General features: G+C 46.0%; 1 protein-coding gene across 2 annotated transcripts in view; it reads right to left on the bottom strand.

Annotated features, from left to right (window-relative positions):
- FGFRL1 (fibroblast growth factor receptor like 1) overlaps positions 1-20,831 on the bottom strand; it is a 190,531-nt gene that overhangs the window by 103,134 nt on the left and 66,566 nt on the right. For both annotated transcript variants that reach the window (XM_048494981.1, XM_048494982.1), the window contains exon 3: positions 2,590-2,862. In XM_048494981.1, coding sequence (XP_048350938.1) covers positions 2,590-2,862 — 273 coding nt within the window. The remainder of the gene's footprint in view (positions 1-2,589; positions 2,863-20,831) is intronic.

Below are 20,831 nucleotides of genomic sequence, written 5' to 3'. Positions count from 1 at the left end.
CAATGTGGCAGTAGAACCCACCTACAGAGGTCACTATTGCTGGCAAAACATGAGAGATGCGATACTGTCCGTGCACCTGGAGGCAACGGGACCAGAAATAAAGCAGCACAGAACACATCTATGGACTCAAGCAACACTTATGGACTTAAGCAACCCAATGGATCCTTTCTCCCAAGCTCAGAGGAAACAGAGGTCTTTTTTATCCGCCATAGCCTTCTGCTGGCAAAGTTAATAGTCTGTTCTAAGCAAAGAAGAGAGAGGTGGAGTTACCAATTACTACTTTGTTTTGTTTTTACAAAATATCTCCCGAATGTAAAAAGATGCTGAACCATTGCCAGCCCAGGAGAGTCCAGCTAGGTAGAAGAAAAATAAACATGAAAATATCATTCAATAACGCCAAAGAAAATGACTCTGTGGTATCATTTTGACAAACAAGCTGTAGAATAAAACAAAAGGCCAGTTATTTTCCCAAACTCTGGCTAGTTATTTACTCATGGTGCAAATTCTGATTGAAGCTGAATACAGCTTCTCCACTTCGGTTCATATCACAAAATTAATGGTAACCCACAGAAGCCTATCAAGCTCAGGTGCAAAAGTGAATTGTGTTTTCTGTTTCAAGGGGAGATAAACAGCTTGGAGGAACGTGGATGAGACTGGGCTGTTTTGCAGTGGTGAATAAAGAAGATAGCAAGAAGAAAGGATCCTGGAGACAAAATACGAATTGCATTCATTTATCTCCTATTCCACAGAATCTGGATTTCTGAAACCAAAGAGCGGGGGAACGTTCCACACCATGCGCACGCCACCTCTTAATTGTATGGCTCTCCAAGGAGCGGGCAACCCTCCAGCATGAACACTAGACAGCTGCACACAAACTATTTTGCTCAGCACACAGGGCGAGTCCTCCATCTAGACCAGTGCTTCCCAACCTTTTCGAGGTCAGGGTACCCTTGACCTCACTCTTCATATCTCATGGTACCCCTTCCGCCACCCTCCACCTTCCCCTCCCATTGCCCCTGCTTGCCACACACCCCACCTTCCCCTCCCAGGGTGAAGGGTAGCACTGGGGGTGGTGGTGGCTGCTGACCTTGTGGCAGGGCCAGCTCCATGTCCTTGCTGGCGCCGGTGGGAGACACCACAAAAATGAGGGGGGGCGGTAGTGTTGCTGCGGTACCCCTGGGACATGCTCACGGCACCCCAGGGTACCAGGGAACCCTGGTTGAGAATGGCTGATCTAGACATTCAAATCAATGCCTGAAGCCCTGGCATGGCTGCTGGGGTTGCCTCCTTCCACGTGTCCTGCCAAGTACATATCACCCCATCACTTATCTGTGGGCACATTTTCACAGGTAAACATGGTTTTCACAATATTTCTCAATATTAAAAAAAAAGTCTGCTCATATCTCAGCTTCTGACACACGTATTTAAATTCTGAAGCCAACATAAAACGTCTGACTCTTCAAAAGAAGCCGACAGGCATCGCTGGCAGTCACTTTCAATCTCAACACAATACAAAGGGCTGTATACTGTATATGCTCGCCTATAAGTCGACCCGAATATAAGTCGAAGCACCTAATTTTACCATTAAAAAACTGGGAAAACTTATTGACTCAAGTATAAGTTGAGGGTGGGAAATGCAGCAGCTACTGGTAAATTTCAAAAATAAAAATAGATACCAATAAAAATGTTTTTGAATATTTATTTCAAAGAAAAACAGTATGGTATCAACAATAACTTTAAAAGTTCTGAAGTGGAATATATAACTCTCACAGACAGTATCTCTTTAGAGTTTCATAGGGAAGATGCTCAACAAGATCCCCCTTTTAAAAAGTCCCTACAGGTTCTCCTTCAACACGGATAGCTTATCATTACACAATGAAGATGCTTGCGTGGTGATGGCAACCGCTGCCCCAAAGCAAGTCTTTTTGCAGGTCATCGGTAAGTCTCAATGGCCGTTCACCTTGGTCACATATAAGTCGAGGGGGGCTTTTTTCAGCACAAAAAATGTGCTGAAAAAGTAGACTTATACACGAGTATATACGGTACTCTTTTCCAGTCAAAAAAGATTCAGCTTTTACATTCAGGATCTTGTGTGAACAAGCGAAGGCAGAGTACTTTCTTTTAAAAGCCTCCATGAGAGCAGGAAAGCTTTCTGATCTAATGATACTTTGGTGAATAATTTCAGCACTACCATTGATTTGATTCCTTATGAGGACAACAGCATTCCAGAGCCCTCGCCATGGAAGCTGAAATGAAGGCTTACAGAATGGGTTGCTGTATCAACAGCCTCATTCCAACAGAGAGCACAGAGAGCAGCATGACTGGTCCTCCTTATCACCCAACCTTTCCTGTGTAAGCTCACCACGATCTGTGCCTCTGCAATTATTGCATCATTCCTGTTTACATGTAACCTTCGGCTAAGCTTATCTTACATTGTACAGCCGTGGAAACTAGCCTGGGCCATCCTCAAATGTTGGGACAGACTTGTTTTTCTAGAGTCCAGTAGATTATTTACAGAGTGGATTTGCAACCATTGTCAGAAGCAAAGTAAACCTCTGAAAGAACAGGGTGAACTCTTCCTGTACTCACCAATCACAATGAGAGTATAGTTCACACTCATGCTGCCAAATCCATTGGTGGCCTTGCAGATATACATCCCTGCGTCTTCGCTTTCTACTTCCTTGATTTTCAGCCCTTGCTGGAGCACCCGGAACCTCGTCCATCCACTGTGAATTGTCCGTCCGTCTTTCATCCACATAGTAAGAGGAGGGGGATCACCCTCCACTGGACAAAGGAGCTTGATAGTTCTTCCTAATCTCACAGATTGACGGTGAATCACTTTATCAGCAATTCTGGGTGGGCCTAGAAAACAGAAGAAATATGGAAGTTGGCATTGTTAGTTTCACTGACAGAAGTTTAAGTACTACCAATTAGTGAATGAACCATTTCATTATTATGTAAACATAAATCCCAACAGCTCACCATCAGAGACTTCAGGGCTTTAAGCGGCAACAGCATTTGGGCCGCACTGGCTGCCTATCGAGGGAGAACAGAATGTGTGGACTTTGGCCTTAAGAGTTCCCATCATAAACAGCGGAAAACAGCATCCCATATGGACAGATAGTATCAAGACAGATAGTATCAAGTTTATGGACAGACAGCATCAAACAGTGGCCAGGCTAGCTGGAGTGATACTACGCAGTTTTCTTCTCACTGCAGTTTTGTTACGGCTGATCACAACCCCAAGCCGCCCTTGACATTCTCAACATTTCTAGCTTTCTTAAACCAAAGTATGGTGTAGCTGCACAGGCACCAACGGAACCCAGTCACCAGTGGGAGGTAAACTAATGACTCAAATGGGGGGGGGGGGGCAGCACAGCATAGCCTGAAATATCATCAGATCCTGGAAGCTAAGCAGACCGCCAAAGGAAGACTTTGCAGAAGAAGGCAATGACAAACCACCTCTGCCTAATCACTTGCCTTGGAAGCCCCATGCCAGGGTCGCCATGGAACATCATGGCCTTCCTCCCTTTATTTACTACTAGCGGGGCGCGGCCACACGTTGCTGTGGCAACTGTCCTTCTCATCACAGTCCACAACCCACACAGATGTCCATGCAGGTCCAATGATCCGCAGCATAGCCTTTTGGGGTGGTCAAATGGAATCCCTCTTTCCCTTTTCAATTCACATTGATATATGGTGGTGTGTTGTTTTTTTTAGTATAAGGTAACCCTTTCCATTCCACAACAGAACTGTCCAGAGTGCGAATCCCGCTGTCCATGAGGCTGGTTGACACGCGACAGTCCTTGGCTTGGTAAGGGCAAGAACTAGGGGCAAAGCAGCAAGGGGCTATCCCAGTCGATCAGGAGCAGCAGAGGCAGGGGTGGTGGAGAGTGACTCAGATCGAGAGGGCCACAGCTCCCTGGGTTCTTAAAGGGCCATGTGCAAAAGAAGCAGAGCTGGTAGTGTTGGTTCGCCCCCACCCCATGGATTTTCTTAGAAGAAAAAGGCAAACTCCAGCCTTTCAGCTTTTAGTAAAAGAGAGGCTGTGGGCGAATATGGGTGAGGAAGTGGAGTAGAGTGGTGGTTGGATGTGAAGGGAGGTCAGGAGTGAGGTGTGTGAGCTACAGATGCATGTATGAGGAGTAGAGCTGGATGTGTATGAGAGTATGTGTGTTGTGTGGTAGCAGTGGGTGAGGCACAGAGAGGGAAAGTTACCTCGCGTGTGAGGGGAACCCCACCAGACGGCCCACACGGCAAAGGGTGTAGGTGTTTAACTTCCCACCTCAGTATTACTCTATTTACTGTTTTCAATGCTCATCTCTGGCCATCTGCACGAACATTCTAAGGGAATACCAACCCCTCAGGCCACAGACATGCTGCACGAACATTCTAAGGGTGACAGGTAAACACAGCCAGCTTCATGGGCTGGTGCGCCAGGAAAAAAAGATCGCGCTTTTATCATCTGCTCGTGTAGGTATGGACTTCCGATGATTTGAAAGTCCGATTACCTGCCCGCAACAGGGAGGGACGTCATGTGAAAATTTGGGGGGCGATCCATCCAGCCGTTTCGGCGTTAGGGCATGACTAACAAAGTCACTGTTAGCTTTTTATATATGCAGATAGATTTTCTGTACTTTTCCCACATTGCTTGAAACGGTTTACACCAGGTTAATAATTCACAACACCTATCTCCCCACCCCTGCCAATACTCCTTCCGACTGCTTTGTGCTAGGAGCTGTTCTTATTCCTGCAGCAGGATGGCAGAAGATTCCTGGCACAAGATTATCCACTGTTAGAAACAAACAAACAAATAAAGAAATCTTGAAACCAAATTCAGTAGCAACGCTGGCAGCTAAAACTGAGAGGAAATGCTCTAATGTTCATACATACAGATGGGCTTGTTCATCCAATAAAAAGAATAACATAAAACTAGTAGAATAGCTTCGGTCACAAAGTTTTTACACTGAAAGGTGTTCAGAGGTGGAATTGGTTGCCCAGGGTGCCGAGCTGTCTGGCAATCTTCAAGCAGCACCTGGCAAGCCCTAGTCTCAGCTGATCATGCATTGAACAGGGGTCTGTCATGGCCTCTTCCAGCTCCATGATTCTAAAAAGGGACCCTGTTCTGTATTTCTTGCTTTTCTTTGCACCTACCAACTGGTTCATATTTTCAAAACAGACAAGCACCAAGGTCTGCCTGTTGTGGGACAAAAAACTAATTGAATCACCTTAATTTATTTGAACAAGTTAACACCAATCTGCAAGTTGATCAATAACAAAACATGTATATATTGCTGGCCTCACAGAAATGAAAAGTCCTCTTCCAATTCGGTAATCTGTCTTTGAGATGAACACCCCTCTCACAGTTTAACGCTCAACGAGAAATCTAAAGATCTTTTTTTCCTATATTCTATCTTATACATTAATTTTTGGCAATAACCAATTGAATTTGTAATCCTCCAGAGGTACAATTACAACTTTGTGAATGGAACCATGAGATCTCGCTGTCAGACGTCTTCCCACGAGACTTTACAAGAGCCCAGGAGCAGGGAGCGGAGAGTTCATTCATAAAACTGGGTGAGGCTGTTAACGCACCCAGGTATCTGGTTATCAGATGGGCTGCTTCCTTGAGTTACGTCCTGAGGCTCCCGCGCCTCAGTCCCGCAACAAAAGAAAGTTCAAATGGTCCAATGGTGATCTTGGCGCGTTCTTCAATGGCTGGGACCTCTGGGGTGCCGTCATCAGATTCAATTTGTAATTCCAAAAGGGTCTTTGTCTTTGGTAAAGAGATTTACCAGGTGTTGGCCCACACTGAATTCCAAGACTAACTTCCTTGAGTCTTAATATCAGCTGCTACAAGCTATTGCTTTTACTAACAGATACAAATATCTAAAATAACATTTCTAATTTAAACATTAGATGCAATCCTACAGAACTTACAATATATTAAAAGAGCACAAACAAGAATATCCTAAACTAACATTAATAAACCTTAAATCGACTGGAAAAACCTAGCTAAGACATAAGCATACACATTGAGCAAACAATAAATCCAACACTGAGGGGCTTACACTAAGTCTTAACAGAAATAAAAGCAGGAAGAAAACCATGTAAAACATTGGCACAACCACATATACACGTCCTTTCCGGGCCCTATGGAGACTTTTGGTTAACACTGGTCTCTTTGCTCTGGCCTTTAGCCAGTGCAGTCAGACGATAGGCTTAGGAAAATATTTTTCATATTTTCCTGGCGGTAACACTGAGGCTGTAGTGCCTCCACCCTCCCCCGCTCCTGGCAAGATGCTTAGCACTTACCTGGTTGTGAGTCTCTGGCTTGGAGATGGGAGAGGTTGTAGAAGTGTGGCTTGGGGTAGGAGGGAAGGTGAAGGGGGGGGGGGTAGAAGAATGGAAGATGACCACTGGGGTGTGGGGAGGGTGGAAATGTGAGGCTTGGGGTAAGGGAGAGTTGGAAGGGTGGGGTGGAAAGTGTGGCTTGAGGTGGAGGGTGAAATGACAAAGGTGATGATTGGGGTGGGAGGGATAGTTGAATGGAAAGGGTTAAGTGGGGAAGGGTTGGATGGCGTGGCTTGGGTGGGGCGGGGTTGAATGGAGATGGTCGGGGTGGGGGAGGCATGGGGCCCCCAATCCTGCTTGCTGGAGTTAGCGCACTGAGTCCAGCAAGCAGGATCGAGACCCCCAGCTCCCTTGCAAGCCTTGGTAAGGGAGGTGGGGAAAAAGCACGCCCCATCCTGCTACCGGGCTTGTGGGGTAGGTGCTCGGTGTGTTGGGGGTGGGTGGGAGACTTTGCACAGCTTGCGGATCAGCTAATCCATGGGTCGGGGTGGCTGCTGGAGGGGAGGCAGGGATGCCTTGTGCGGCCTCTGGATGTTTGGGGGTGGGTAGAGATTTGATAGCTTTGCTGGGCCCGTGGAGCAGCCTGGCCATGGCCAATGGGCATGCAGGACACACAGGGCTTGGGTCCCTGTGCATCCTGCACAACAATTGGCTAAGGGTTCATCATTGGTCGTTCGAATCCTTAGCCAATTATGTATTGTAAAATAAGATTATCCTGGAGAAAAATTATTTTTATGTACAACATCAGTTTTATTTCCAGACACAAATTGTGGCAATGAATAGTTAATTTGTTTATGGCATATCCTGAGGATACCAATATTTTTCATACTTCTAATCTCTATTTGAATAGGATTCCAGTATATTAAAGATACACTGATGATAACTTTTTGATTATTATGCCAATAAAGGCTAACATAAGTTGTGAATTTTTAAGGACTTTGAGGAGTCTTCACAATTTCTGGAATGGTTAAATGATTTATATCCTATCATTCACTTCTCTGTGACTATGCAACATGAGAGGATAGCCTTTCTTGATACAGAAGTATTTATACAGAACAGGTGGTTAGTTACTCTATTTTTTCCCTAAACTTACAAACAGAAATATATTATTACGTTATCACAGTTACCATCCTAGGCATCTGAGACAAAATGCACCATATAGTCAGTTCCTTTGTATTAAACATAATCCATCCAAGCAGAATAATTAGGAACTATCCACAGACTCTCATTAAGGATGCACAAAACAGAGCAAATTCCAGAGCATGACAAAACTTTTTGACTTCACACACAAAATCTATAAATCATGTTTCATTGTGGAATTGCTACCTTTAGCCATAAAAAATTTAGGATTATACATCCACACTGGCATATTGTACAAAAGGTTCCTGGAGGTGAAGTATTTCCCAAGATAGGCTACAGGAGATCTAGATCCATTAGGGCACAGGTGTCAAACTCGCGGCCCTCCAGATGTTATGGACTACAGTTTCCACCATCCCCTACCAGCATGATGCTGGCAAGGGATGATGGGAACTGTAGTCCACAACATCTGGAGGGCCGCGAGTTTGACACCTATGCATTAGGGATATTCTGATTCATACTGTCTCACAAGTAGTTAGAAAACCACCAAGGAGAGTAGGGAAGGTGGAATTTAAGGAGGGTAGGGAGCTCAACAGGAATATGATTCCATGAAGCCCACCCTCCGAAGCTGCCGCTTCCTTCAGGGAAATGGACCACGAGATCTCCAGCTACCACCTGGAGGGTGGCAACTCAATCAACAATAAAAAGGAATTTGAATTCGGATTATGAATTGTAGTTTGCCTAACTCCATGCACATGCAGAAACCTTGAGCAAGATTATTTATTTGCATACCTGAAGCCTAGGACATTTTATAAGCAGTTCTTTGGTACATAATTTGAGAGTTAAGCAAGATGTACAGCTGAGGCAAATTGGCAAGGAAAGGATGTACAGCTGAGGCAAATTGGCAAGTAAAGGAAAAAGATAATTTCGTGATCCACTAAAGACATGTCAGTTTCATAGCCCAGTGGATGGAAGAGGCAACAAAGAGTTTGGCTATTTTAGATCTGCCCCTAACCAACAACAATGGCTAATGAGGTGAAAGTGGTAGGATTTGGGTGGGAGTGACCATGTTCTCCTGGAGTTTGTTAGGCAGTAGAAAGGGGATGCCAAGTGTAGTCAGACATTCATTCTGGACTTTAAGAAAGCTGATTTCAGGAAACTGCTAGCCAGGATCCCATGGTTAAGAATACAAGAAGAGAAGGGAGTGGATGATGGATGGGAGTTTCTTAAAAGTGAGATCTTGCTAGCACAATTTCAAACAGTTTCAATGAGGAGAAAAAGCAGGAGGTATCTGAGAAAACCAGGATGGATGTCTAAAGAACTTTCAACTGAGCTGAGATTTAAAAGGGACATGTATAGGAAATGGAAACAGGAAATCAGCAAAGAGGAATTCAAATAGCCAGCATGTGTAGGGAGAAAGTCAGATAAACTACAGCTCAGAATGAGCTCAGCCTTGCCAGAGGTTAAAAATAATTTTTGAAGTTTTTTTAGTTATGTCCATAGCAAAAGGAAGAAAAAGGATATGATAGGGTCACTGCGTGAAGATGGCAAAATGCCAACAGGGAACGGATAAATGACAAAACTACTCAACATCTTCTTTGCCTTGGTCTTTCCCCAAAATAAAAACAGTGCTCAATGGGACAAAGGATAAAGTAAGGGAAATTCAGCACAGAATAAATAAAGAGGTAGTTCAGGAATACCTGGCTACTTTAAATTAAATCAAATCTCCAGGGTCTGATGAACAACATCCCAGAGTATTAAAACAACTGGATAAAGTAATCTCAGAAACACTTGCAATAATCATTGAGAATTCCTGGAGAACAGAAGTCCCAGCGGGCTGGAGGAGGGCAAATGCTGTCCCCATCTTCAAAAAGGAGGGGAAAAGAAGACCCAAACAATTACCTCTCAGTCAGCCTAACTTCAATACCACGAAAGATTCTACAGCAAAACATTAAACAGACAGTCTTAGAAGTCAGTGATCAGAGAAAGTCAACATGGTTTTCTCAAAAACAAGTCATGCCAGACTAATCTTATCTTTTTTTTGATAGAGTGACAAAGTCGGTAGATCATAGGTGTCAAACTCGCGGCCCTCCAGATGTTATGAACTACAGTTCCCATCATCCCCTGTCAGCATTATGCTGGCAGGGGATGATGGGAACTGTAGTCCATAACATCTGGAGGGCTGCGAGTTTGCCACCTGTGCGGTAGATGAAGGGAATGCTGTGGATGCAGCATGGCTTGATTTCAGTAAGCCCTTTGACAAAGTCTGCCATAATATTCTTGCAAGTAAGCTAGAAAAATGTGGGTTAGCAAAGCTACTTTTAGATGAACTTGTAATTCAGCAGTGGAGTAGTGGGTAAGAGCAGGTGCACTCTGATCTGGAGGAACCGGGTTTGATTCCCAGCTCTGCCGCTTGAGTTGTGGAGGCTTATCTGGGGAATTCAGATTAGCCTGTGCACTCCCACACACGCCAGCTGGGTGACCTTGGGCAAGTCACAGCTTTTCGGAGCTCTCTCAGCCCCACCCACCTCACAGGGTGTTTGTTGTGAGGGGGGAAGGGAAATGAGATTGTAAGCCCCTTTGAGTCTCCTACAGGAGAGAAAGGGGGGATATAAATCCAAACTACTCCTCCTCCTCTTCTTCCTCTTCTTCTTCTTGGTTTACTGACCGAACCCACAGTGCTCCCCAATGGCTCATCTTCATCCTGGAGAGAAGTGACTAGTGGGGTGCCACAGGGTTCTGTCTCAGGCCCAGTGTCATTTATAAATCTCATAATAAACAAACAAACAAACAAACAAACGAATGAATGAATGAATAAAATAAATAAATTTTATATTACAATCAATGACTTGGATGATGGAATAGAGAGCATGCTAATCAAATCTGCAGATGACACCAAATTAGGAGAGATAGCTAATACCACAGAGGACAGAGCCTGAGTTCAAAATAATCTGGACAGATTAGAGAACTGGGCCAAAACTAAATAAGGTACTTACACTTAGGCAGAAAAAATGAAATGCACAGATATAGGAGGGATGAAACCTGGCTTGACAAACAGTACACGAGAAAAGGATCCTGGAGTCTTAGCAGACACAAGCTGAACATGTGGCAGCAGTGTGATGTGGCAGCTAAGAAAGCCAATGCAATGAACAGGAGTAAAGTGTCTGCTAAGGGACGTAAGAGTACCACTCTATTCTGTATTGGTCACACCTCAGGTGGAATACTGTTTCCAGATCTGGGCATCACAATGCAAGAAGGATATTGCCAGCTGGAATAGGTGCAGAGGAGGGCAACCAAAATGGTAAAGGATCTAGATTTCAAGCCCTATGAGGAGCAGTTTAGGGAGCTGGGTATGTTTAATCTGGGTATGTTTAAGGGGTGATATGAGAGCCATGTTTAACTATTTGGAGGGATGTGATGTTGATGAGGGAGCAACCTTGTTTCCTGCTGCTCCAGAGACTACAATAAGGACTAATGGACTCAAAGTACAGGAAAACAGATTCCACATAAACATTAGGAAGAACCTGACAGTAAGGACTGTTCGACAGTGGGATACGCTCCCTTGGAGTGTGGTGGAGTCTCCTTCTTTGAAGGTTTTTAAACAAAAGCTGGATGGCCAACTGTAAGGAGTGCTTTAATTGTGTATTCCTGAATGGCACAGGGTTGAACTTTATGGCCCTTGTGGCCTCTTCCAACTCTATGGCCCCTTCCGCACACGCAAAATAATGCATTTTCAAACCACTTTCACAACAGTTTGCAAGTGGATTTTGCTATTCCGCACAGCTTCAAAGAGCACTGAAAGCAGTTTGAAAGTGCATTATTCTGCATGTGCGGAATGAGCCTATGATTCCAAGAATAAGAAGATTGGCCAGGTGGCCTCAATGGATCCCAGGAGGCAACACAAAGGTATGTGCAACAGAGAAGATCCCTGATCCTTCCTTCCTTCCCTCCTGCCTGCACTTGCTATAGTCGTGGCAGTTATTATTGAGAAATGCTGACTCCAGATGTAGGAAATAAAATGTTACTGAACAAAGTTTTTCTTTCGATGGATGTCGGTTTAAAGTAGCCAGCTCAAGACTGACTCAGCCTCCTATCCTTCTATTAAAATGAGTATTAAAATGAGTAACCAGCTTGCTATTAAAATGAGTAACCAGCTTGCTGGGGGTGTAGTGCAGATACTAGGGAAGCAATGCCAAAGCACCCTGTAAACAAACACAGGCTGCCTAGTAAATGTAATATCATCCCATGGGTCAGTAGTGACCTGAGGCTTGCAAATGTTTTGAATAAGCACATAAAAGGTGGATCAAATTGTGGTTTGCTTAGAGCTTTTAAGCCCAAATTCAGAGTCCACAGGGGAAGTTTGTAGGTGGGGGCGGTGTTGGGGTCATCTCCGCTATTTGAGTGAGATCTGGGCAGAACCTCTGCTCCCTCGTCTATTACAGCTATCCAAAACACTGCCAGGCAGAATAAAAGGTGAATGTATTATGACACAATGGCTGAAAGGTCAAGAAAAATCACAAGGAAAGATATTGGGATCAGTATATAACTATATGATGAAAGATAAGGGATTTATGATGAGAACGTTGAAACAAAAATGGGAGAAGGAAGAACTTTTCGATAACGAAAAAATAGAAAGAATTATAGATAGCATGAATAAGATAAAGATAGAAAAATATGCAGAACTGGAGAGAAAGATAATTTTCAAATGGTATAGAACCCCAATGCAGCTAGCCTATATGATTAAGGGTTTATGCCCAAGATGTTGGCATTGTGGTGAACTGGGAGCATACTACATCCACCTGTGGATTGAATGTAAGGAGGTAAAAAAGTTTTGGGGAAATATTTTGAAGTATATAGAAAAATCAGTAAAAATTAAAATTGATTTAAACAATGATTTATTAATGGTAGGTCTAATTGAAGGTAAAAGGGCGAATAGAAGTTATGGACCAGTGTATACAATTATGATTAGAGCTGCACATGCGGTGATCGCATTAGGATGGAGAGATAAAAAGAAATGGACAATCTCAAAATGGTTGGAATATGTTTGGGAACAAATACAGTTAGACATTTTTGAGATGATGTCAAAAAATATGGCAAGAAAAACTAAGAGACATTATGAAGATTTGGTTGATTTTTGAGAAATGGATGAGAGAAGCCGGATTTAACCAAGAAAAATGGGAACAACGGATAAGAAGAATGAACTTTCTGCTGCTTGCTTGAACAAAAAGAAAAAGAGGGAGGGAGGGAGGGAGGGAGGGAGGGAGGGAGGGAGGGAGGGAGGGAGAAAAGGGGAAAATGATTAAAAGCATAGCATTATCTGTTATATAACTATACTATACAATAATTTTTTTAAAAAAAACAAAAACAAAACAAAACACTGCCTGGTTATTGGGTCATGACTGACAGCCTGTGCACCTGGGAGAGCCGGGAGAGCGGATCTAGAACCAGCCCTGGGATTCTCACGGAAGGCAACCTTGAGGCACGTGGCTGTCTCTTGATGGGCCTCCAGTGTGACTAACAAGCAGGCCCCACATGTGGCAACGATATGGTCCTTGCCAACACAAATTAGGAAAATGGACTGCTCATCATTTGTTAAAGAGGGCCATAGTGCTCTTTAACAATCTCATATGAATATTTTGTACTAGATCTCTTTGCAAAGCTCTCAAAAACATTCCTATCGCCCTGGCTGGCAATGAAGGGAAAACTAGAGGGAGAGGGCTCTCTGCTCCTACGTCATGTGTCCAATTGGGTGAGAGTAGCTGTGGCTCAGTGTGTGACCAAGGGGAGGGGGGATCACTCATCTGTAAACATGTAGAACAGGCGTCCAACTCTGGCGCCCCAGATGTTCATGGACTACTATTCCCATCAGCCCCTGCCAGCATGGCCAATTGACTGATGGGAATCATAGTCCATGAACATCTGGAGTGCCAGAGTTGGGCACCCCTAATGTAGAAGCTTAGAAGTGGCCTTTGCCTTGCTCATTCCCAATGGGACTACACAGAAACCATGACAATGAACTGGAATATCATTTAATATAGCTTTGTTACCTCACAGTCTAGCAATGCAAAATCCCTGGAGCTGTTTCTTGAGCGGGTATAGCAAGGCTGTAACAAAAAGCTTTTTAAAAATGCATCTGGAACTCTTACAATGACCGTCAAACTTGTCCCACACCACTGAGCAAATGAATTTCTCATATAAAGCACCCTTGAGGGGCACGGCTTTCTCTTGTTGGGTCTTTGGTGTGAATAACGAGAAGGCCTGACGTGCTGCAATGACACGGAGGCATTTTTACTTGAACAGATAACAGTAAAGCAAAGAAACATAACTTGCACCTGCTATTAGGAATATGCACCGAAATTTTTAAATAACATTTATGTGTTGTTTTAAAAATGGATTTGGATATCTCTGCCTCCCTCTCCATCTCTCCCCCTTCCCACTGTCTTCTGAGAAAAATCTTTGCCTCAGTATCTGCCACGTGTAGCCTCTGCCACTAGCCTCCTACAAAAGCACTCCGCAACATGCCAGTGGCAATAACGTCTTTTATCCTAGCAACAGACCGCGCCCCCCCCCCCACAAACACACAAATGATGCCCCACAAGGGGTAGGCAAAATGTGGATTGATCTACCAGGTCATTCAGCTGCTTTGCAGTATTAAAAGAAGGTTTGGCCCTTTCCGCACATGCGTGGAATCGAGCCTCCTGGATGCATAAGTGAGGAAGACTAACTCATGAACGCCGGCATAATTTATGCCGGTGGAGGCTCGGGGAACATTCGCACACTAGCGTACAAGCGGCCCTGACTTCCCCTGCAGCGCGGAGCCACCTCTCGGTGGTCCCCCTCCACTCACCTTCTTGTGCAGCGTCCCTCTGGAGGACTGCAGGGACCCGCCCACGCTGCCCTGCGACCTCCAGAGGCCAGAGGGCAGCATGGGCGGGTCTCTGCATCCCTCCAGAGGGACGCTGCACGAGAAGGTGAGTGGAGCCAAAGGGGAAAGCAGCGTCTTCCCGGTGGTGCGGTTCGCACTGCGCCGGCAGGAACGTGCTGTTTTTCAAAAACCTCACTCATTGACCGAGGTTTTCAGGGGCGGCTTCACACCACCCGGGGAAAGCCAGGACAGCGCTGCTGCATAGCAGCAACATGTCCTGTGCGAACGGTCTCCCAGGGTTGGCGTTTTTACCATCCCTGGGATGCTGTATTTGGCCTGTGCGGAAAGGGCCTTTCATTCTCTCTATTCAAGTGTGACTTTCTTTTCCCATTCATGTGCAAGGCCCAGACAGTCTCTTCGTGGTCTAACAGAGGCTGCAAATGCCCAGCCTTTTTCTCATTAAAGTAAAACAGAAATCAAGCAGTACTTTCAGGCTAACCAAGTTTATTCCAGCATAAGAATTCATGAGTTAGTCTTCCTCACTTATGCATCCAGGAGTGAATTTGAAGTCAGCGTAAGTGAAGCCATCTTTATTTTCTGCAGGGTTCTTCTTTGGCTAAAAAATGAATCTTTGAACCTTTGACAAGTGTTTCTGCTGGCTTTGTTTTTCTAAAAAGACTTCTTATCAAAGAACTTCTCAGCTTAAACTTCTAATAAAAGGTTATTTCAATGGTTGTTTTGTTTGGAGTGCATCATTTGAAGCCCCTCTCTGGAAACTAAAGTAAAACTCCTGGTCACAATCGGAAGACGTTCTGATTCATGAAAGCTTATTATGCTGGAATAAACATGATTAGTCTTAAACGTGAAGCTTGATTTCTGATTTCCTTGGCTAACATGGTATCCTTTAGAACTTTGGGGGAGGGAGGTTGGGGGTCATCTTTGTTTTTTGTGGGATTTCTGCACTCCACCCCCATGGCCTCCCAAAGGTGCTCTGCCTTCTGGCCCTCAGAATTGCAAGACCCTTTCCACTGCTGCTTCCTTCTTACCGCTCATGCGTCACCATCTGGGCTGCTCCACTGGTGGCGTTATTGTGCTTTTGATTAAAATTAATTTGGTTAATCTTTGCCACTAGTCAAAGAATAAAGGTTTGCCACAGACTCTCAAATCTCCCCTTGGAATCAAGTATTTGTACACCATCAAGTTTGACAATGGTAGCAATCATCCTTGGCAGAAAGCCTGACAGACACTGCTTTTGCTCATTTCAGTTCTAGGGCTCCAAGGTACACAGATTCATGGGGGTCAGCCCAATGGAAGGAAAGGACACCCCCTGCTAACAATGAATATGGAAGGAAATAGCAGTCTAGAATCATTCAACCTCGCCTTCTTACTAAAGTGTCAGGGCTGAAGGAGGTACTCCTACTTAAGTGGTCATCCGAAGAAGAAGAAGAGGAAGAGGAAGAAGAAGAAGGAGGAGGAGGAGGAGGAGTTTGGATTTATATCCCCCCTTTCTCTCCTGTAGGAGACTCAAAGGGGCTTACAATCTCCTTGCCCTTCCCCCCTCACAATAAACACCCTGTGAGGTAGGTGGGGGCTGAGAGAGCTCTGAGAAGCTGTGACTAGCCCAAGGTCACCCAGCTGGCATGTGTGGGAGTGTACAGGCTAATCTGAATTCCTCAGATCAGCCTCCACAGCTCAGGCGGCAGAGCTGGGAATCAAACCCGGTTCCTCCAGATTAGATACATGAGCTCTTAACCTCCTACGCCACTGCTGCTCACTCCTCCTACGCCACTGCTCCTACGCCACTGCTTAACCTCCTACGCCACTATGCTCACTCTGCATAGTGATTTGCCTGATTCATGGGCAAGGTCTGCATTTTACAGTTTTAAAATGGGACTCTGTGCTCAAGAATGCCAACAATGTGCTGCTCTTTTAAAAACCGCAAGTGGGAAAATAGCCTTGGCTAATTCCAGGGCTGCGTGTGTCACTTAATTTTAAGTGCCTGTATCACCAGAGAAATCTCTCCATGTTTGCAGGAGGGAGGGAATAAAATATAGAAAAATAAGCGGTTAACCCAGATCTCCTGGAAGGGTATGGGAGAAAGCAAGAGTAGATCAAGCCCTGGCCCTTTTAGCCAGCTCTTGCCATGTCTCCAAGACCTCTTGTGATGCATACTGTGATTTCCACTCTTTAGAGGTTGTGTTACTTGCTTGCAGGCTTTCATTGAATGGAGGCCCCAGGTGGAGAGACAGAGCCAAGGCCACTGAGCCTGGGAGCCTAGCAATGCTTGTGGATTGCAGGGGCTGCCGAGCACGGTGGGAGTAGGCAGAGCAAGGACTCTTTATGCGGGGGTTTGCAGGCCAAATGTTAGACTTGCCTATGATTAATTAATCATGCTTCCTATCCTGATGGCTGTCATTCAATAAAGGATTTTCTGTTCGCCAAAGTCTCGTTATTGGGCAGACCAGGGGAACACAACAAATAGCCCACCTCCCTGGCCTACCATTTTGGGTCTGGCTCTGTTCATAGCGTCCCATGTCTCTGTTCATAGCGTCCCATGTCCAGAATAAGAATTATCCCATCTCCAGAAAAAGCGAGTTTGGATGTATATCCTGCTTTTCACAACTGTAAGGAGACTTAAAGGGGTTTACAAACTCCTTTCTCTTCCTCTCCCCACAGCAGACGCCTTGTGATGTAGGTGGGGCTGAGAGAGTTCTGAGAGAACTGTGACCAGCCCAAGGTCACCTTCATGTGGACGAGCGGGGAAACAAATACAGGTCACTGGATAAGAGTCCGGCTGCTCTTAACCACTACCCCATGCTGTAAGTGAAAAATGTTGCTTGGTGGGACACATAGTAATCTAACAATTCACACAATGAAGTGCAGTTAAAAAGTGCACTGTTGGCCTCTGGATTTGTAGAGTTGGCAGCAACTTCTTACTCCCACATTATCAGACTTGCACCACAAATGAAGAACATTCGATCCAGAAAGAACCCTCCTGGATCAGACCAGCGGATCAGCCTCGATCTTGCTCAGCAACCAGGATCTTGTAGGGGTGAACTGGGCGCACTGGAGGGCTAACAAACGGGGCACAGAGGCCTAGTGCTGCTTCCTCACACTGGTATTTGGAGGTTTGCTGCTTCTGAATGTTAAGAAAGCTCTTCCCTTCGGCTGTCCTGCATCTAATAACCATCAACTTTGCTGGGTGCCCTTGAATTCCAATATTATAGGATAGGGAGAAAAAGGTTCTCTCTTTCCACTTTCTGTACCTCGTGGACAATTGGGTCTGGCTCTACCCAAATCTGTTCATAGCGTCCCATGTCCAGAATAAGAATTATCCCATGTCCCATGTCCAGAAAAAGCGTTATCCAGGTAAGAGATGAAGAGTTTGGGTAAGTGTCGTGTTCTACGTATGGATAACAAAAATGAGGAATAGACATACTGGATGGGGATACACTAATGAGTAGCAGTGTGTGTGAACAAGATCTTGAGGAACTGGTGGACAATAACTTAAATATGAGCAGCCAGTGCAATGCAGTGACAAAAAAGAGGCTAATGCGATCTTAGGGTGCAAGATGTCATAGTTCCACTGTATATTGCATTGGAATATTGTGTACAGCTCTGGAGGTCTCATTTCAAAAAGGATGTGTACAGAATGGAGCAGGTGCAGAGGAGAGGGACGAGGAGGATCAGGGGCCAGGAGGCCAAGTCCTATGAAGAAAGGGACTCTGGAATGTTTAAGTCTGGGAAAGAGGAGATTGAGGGGGAACCTGATTGCTCTCCTTAAATATCTGAAATTCCCAGCAAAAAAGCACGGCATTTTTCTCCACGTTGCTCACCACCACCGCCTTCACATTGCTGCGTATAGGGAGCCCCCATTTTGTCTAGCTCTGTCCCTTTTTTGCTGTTTCATTTATAAGCATAGCTTTGTAATAAGTCTCCTAGTTCCGATACAAGAAGAGTTCTGTTTTTATACCCAACTTTTCTCTACCTTTAAGGAGTCTCAAAGTGACCTTCCCTTCCTCTTCCTGCAAATGGTAGGTGGGGCTGAGAGAGTTCTCAGAGAACTGTGGCTAGTCCAAGGTCACCCAGCAGGCTTCAGGTACAGAAGTGAGGAAACAAACATGCGGAATAGCATCAACAAAGATAGCCCAACAGGGCAGCTACTACCCTGTTTCCCCCAATATAAGACATCTCCAAAAAATAAGACGTAGTAGAGGTTTTGCTGAAGTGCGAAATATAAGGCATCCCCCGAAAGTAAGACGTAGCAAAGTTTTTGTTTGGAAGCATGCCCGACGAACAGAACACAGAAAAATAAGACATCCCCTGAAAATAAGACATAGCGCATCTTGGGGAGCAAAAATTAATATAGGACACTATCTTATTTCCGGGGAAACACGGTAGTAGGAGTTGGAAAATCCCCAGTTCAAAAGTTCAGTTTAGCCAGAAATTCATGAGGGCTTCTATCATTCTCCATCTCTCACAGTAGTGGTGGTGGAGGAAAGTGTCATCAAGTCGCAGCCAACTTACGGTAACCCCATGGAGTTTTCGCAGCAAGAGACATTCTGAGGCAGTTTGCAATTGCCTGCCACTGAGTAATAACCCATCTAAATGCTAACCAGGACCAACCCGGCTTAGTCTCCAAGATCTGATGAGATCAGGCTAGCTTGGGCCATCAAGGTCTGGGCCCACCCCTCATACCTTTGGCAACAAAGAGGACAACAATAATGACCTCCCTTCTAGCACAGGATGTCGCACTACTATTACCCTATGCACTGCCACCCGAGAACAAAGCCTGCTCCTGACCCAGACAGAACACCTCTGCGGCTGCCGGCACTTGTGCAGCAGACGGGAACGCCCTCGCCAGGGCAGCTGCTCCCATCGTGACACTGCAAACACACCAAACACCAAATGGCATCCATGATGAGGGGAGCCCACTGGCCTGGGATGTGGAAGCCAAGCAACAGCAAGTAAAAGAAGGGAGCAGCTACCAATCCGTCTGCTGGAGAAGCTCCTCTGGAGGCTTCTCTCTCACACAAAGTTTAGTTGCCTCTAAACTGATGCCTGATTAATAGTGGCTCCTTCACAGCCACTTCTGACAGATCCCATTTGCAATTCCTCTAACCGTGAACTGACTCCGGGGAGACCAGGCCTTGCCCAGACACAGCCAAGAGCACAGAAGTTCACACCCAAATCCCTTTCCCACCCAATCCCCATGTAATTGCAATAGGGCAGGCTAAAAATACATGCACACCAAATAACCAAACAAACAAATAGTGGGTCAACTTCTGCAAACAGTTTAGACAGCAAAGCATTCTGGACAGGCAGAAGGAGACTGGCGTTGATTATATGATTCTCCCACCCACAGGCTCCACAGCAGGATCCCCAGCCTGAGCCTCATGTCCTCCGCAGGCGGCCCACCATCCATGTGCCCCCACCCCAAACTGAAGGAGCTGAGACAGGCAGACAGAATAGCCTGACAGTGGAGCCAAGCAGCGCAGTCCACCCACGGGTGGGGAGGGTGGAGGCCAGGAATGACACTGCCGTGGCACAGTCGCACTGTCTCCAAATGGGTTTGGGGCGGTGTGGCAAGCAGGAAAAAACACAACCACACAGAAATCCCCCATCGCTCAAAAAACCCCATGGGCTGCATCACACTTTCTCGTAACAGAAGCTGTTACCTGGCACCGGGGACATTCCCAGCCTGGAAGCTGACTACAGTTGGCCCTGCCCCCAGGACCTGTCCCGGACAACCTCCACCAGTATCCGCAAGCAGTGGTGTATCTGCCAGGGAAGGGGGGGTACCCTCTGCCCCCAGGCGCCACTAATCTGTTCACGTGGGGGTGCAAATTTGGCACCCCACATGAACAGGAAGTCCTGCTGCCTTGTCATCTTTGGGCACCCGCGGTCCCGCCCATGTCATCATCAATGTGGGTGGGGCCAAGGAAGCCCGAGGACACCCCCCAAGCCTTGCCCCCCTCCCGTCTCCCAGCCAGCAGCCAGCGGTCCCTTCTGCCCTCCCCTGTGGGGGCGGGACCTGGGGGCGAGGCTCTGCAAAGCAAAGGAGATGAGGATGGAGTCTTGCAGTTGCTTCTGCTCTCCCCAAAGGGGAGGGCAGAAAGTACTGCTGGCAGGGAGCCAGGGGGCAAGGCCTGGGGGTGGGGCTCGGGGGTGGGGGCCAATTCCCCCCATACACCTCTGTCCGCATGAGGTTCTGTGGCCGGGGGTGCAGGAGGGAGAAGAGCAATAGCACAGTGGCAGCTTCCTGGTTTGGGCTCTGCAGAACTGTGTGGTACCCCACCGACAGTGTGCTCTCCACCCCCCGCTGGCACATTTGCCCCATGCGCCTTCACAACAGTTTCACCCCCTCCTTTGGATTGTACAGTCTCTCTCTCTCTCTCTCTCTCTCTCTCTCTCTCTCTCTCTCTCTCTCACTCACACACACACACACACACACACACACACACACACACACACACACACAGCCAGCACTAGAGGTATGTAAGGGGGAGGATAAAGGGGGGCATGCAAGGGAGGG

The sequence above is a fragment of the Sphaerodactylus townsendi genome, linkage group LG04 (assembly GCF_021028975.2).
Source record: "Sphaerodactylus townsendi isolate TG3544 linkage group LG04, MPM_Stown_v2.3, whole genome shotgun sequence".
Classification (NCBI taxonomy): domain Eukaryota; kingdom Metazoa; phylum Chordata; class Lepidosauria; order Squamata; family Sphaerodactylidae; genus Sphaerodactylus; species Sphaerodactylus townsendi.
The sequence above is the reverse complement of the archived record's forward strand: the minus strand, read 5'-3'. Positions and strand labels throughout refer to the sequence as shown.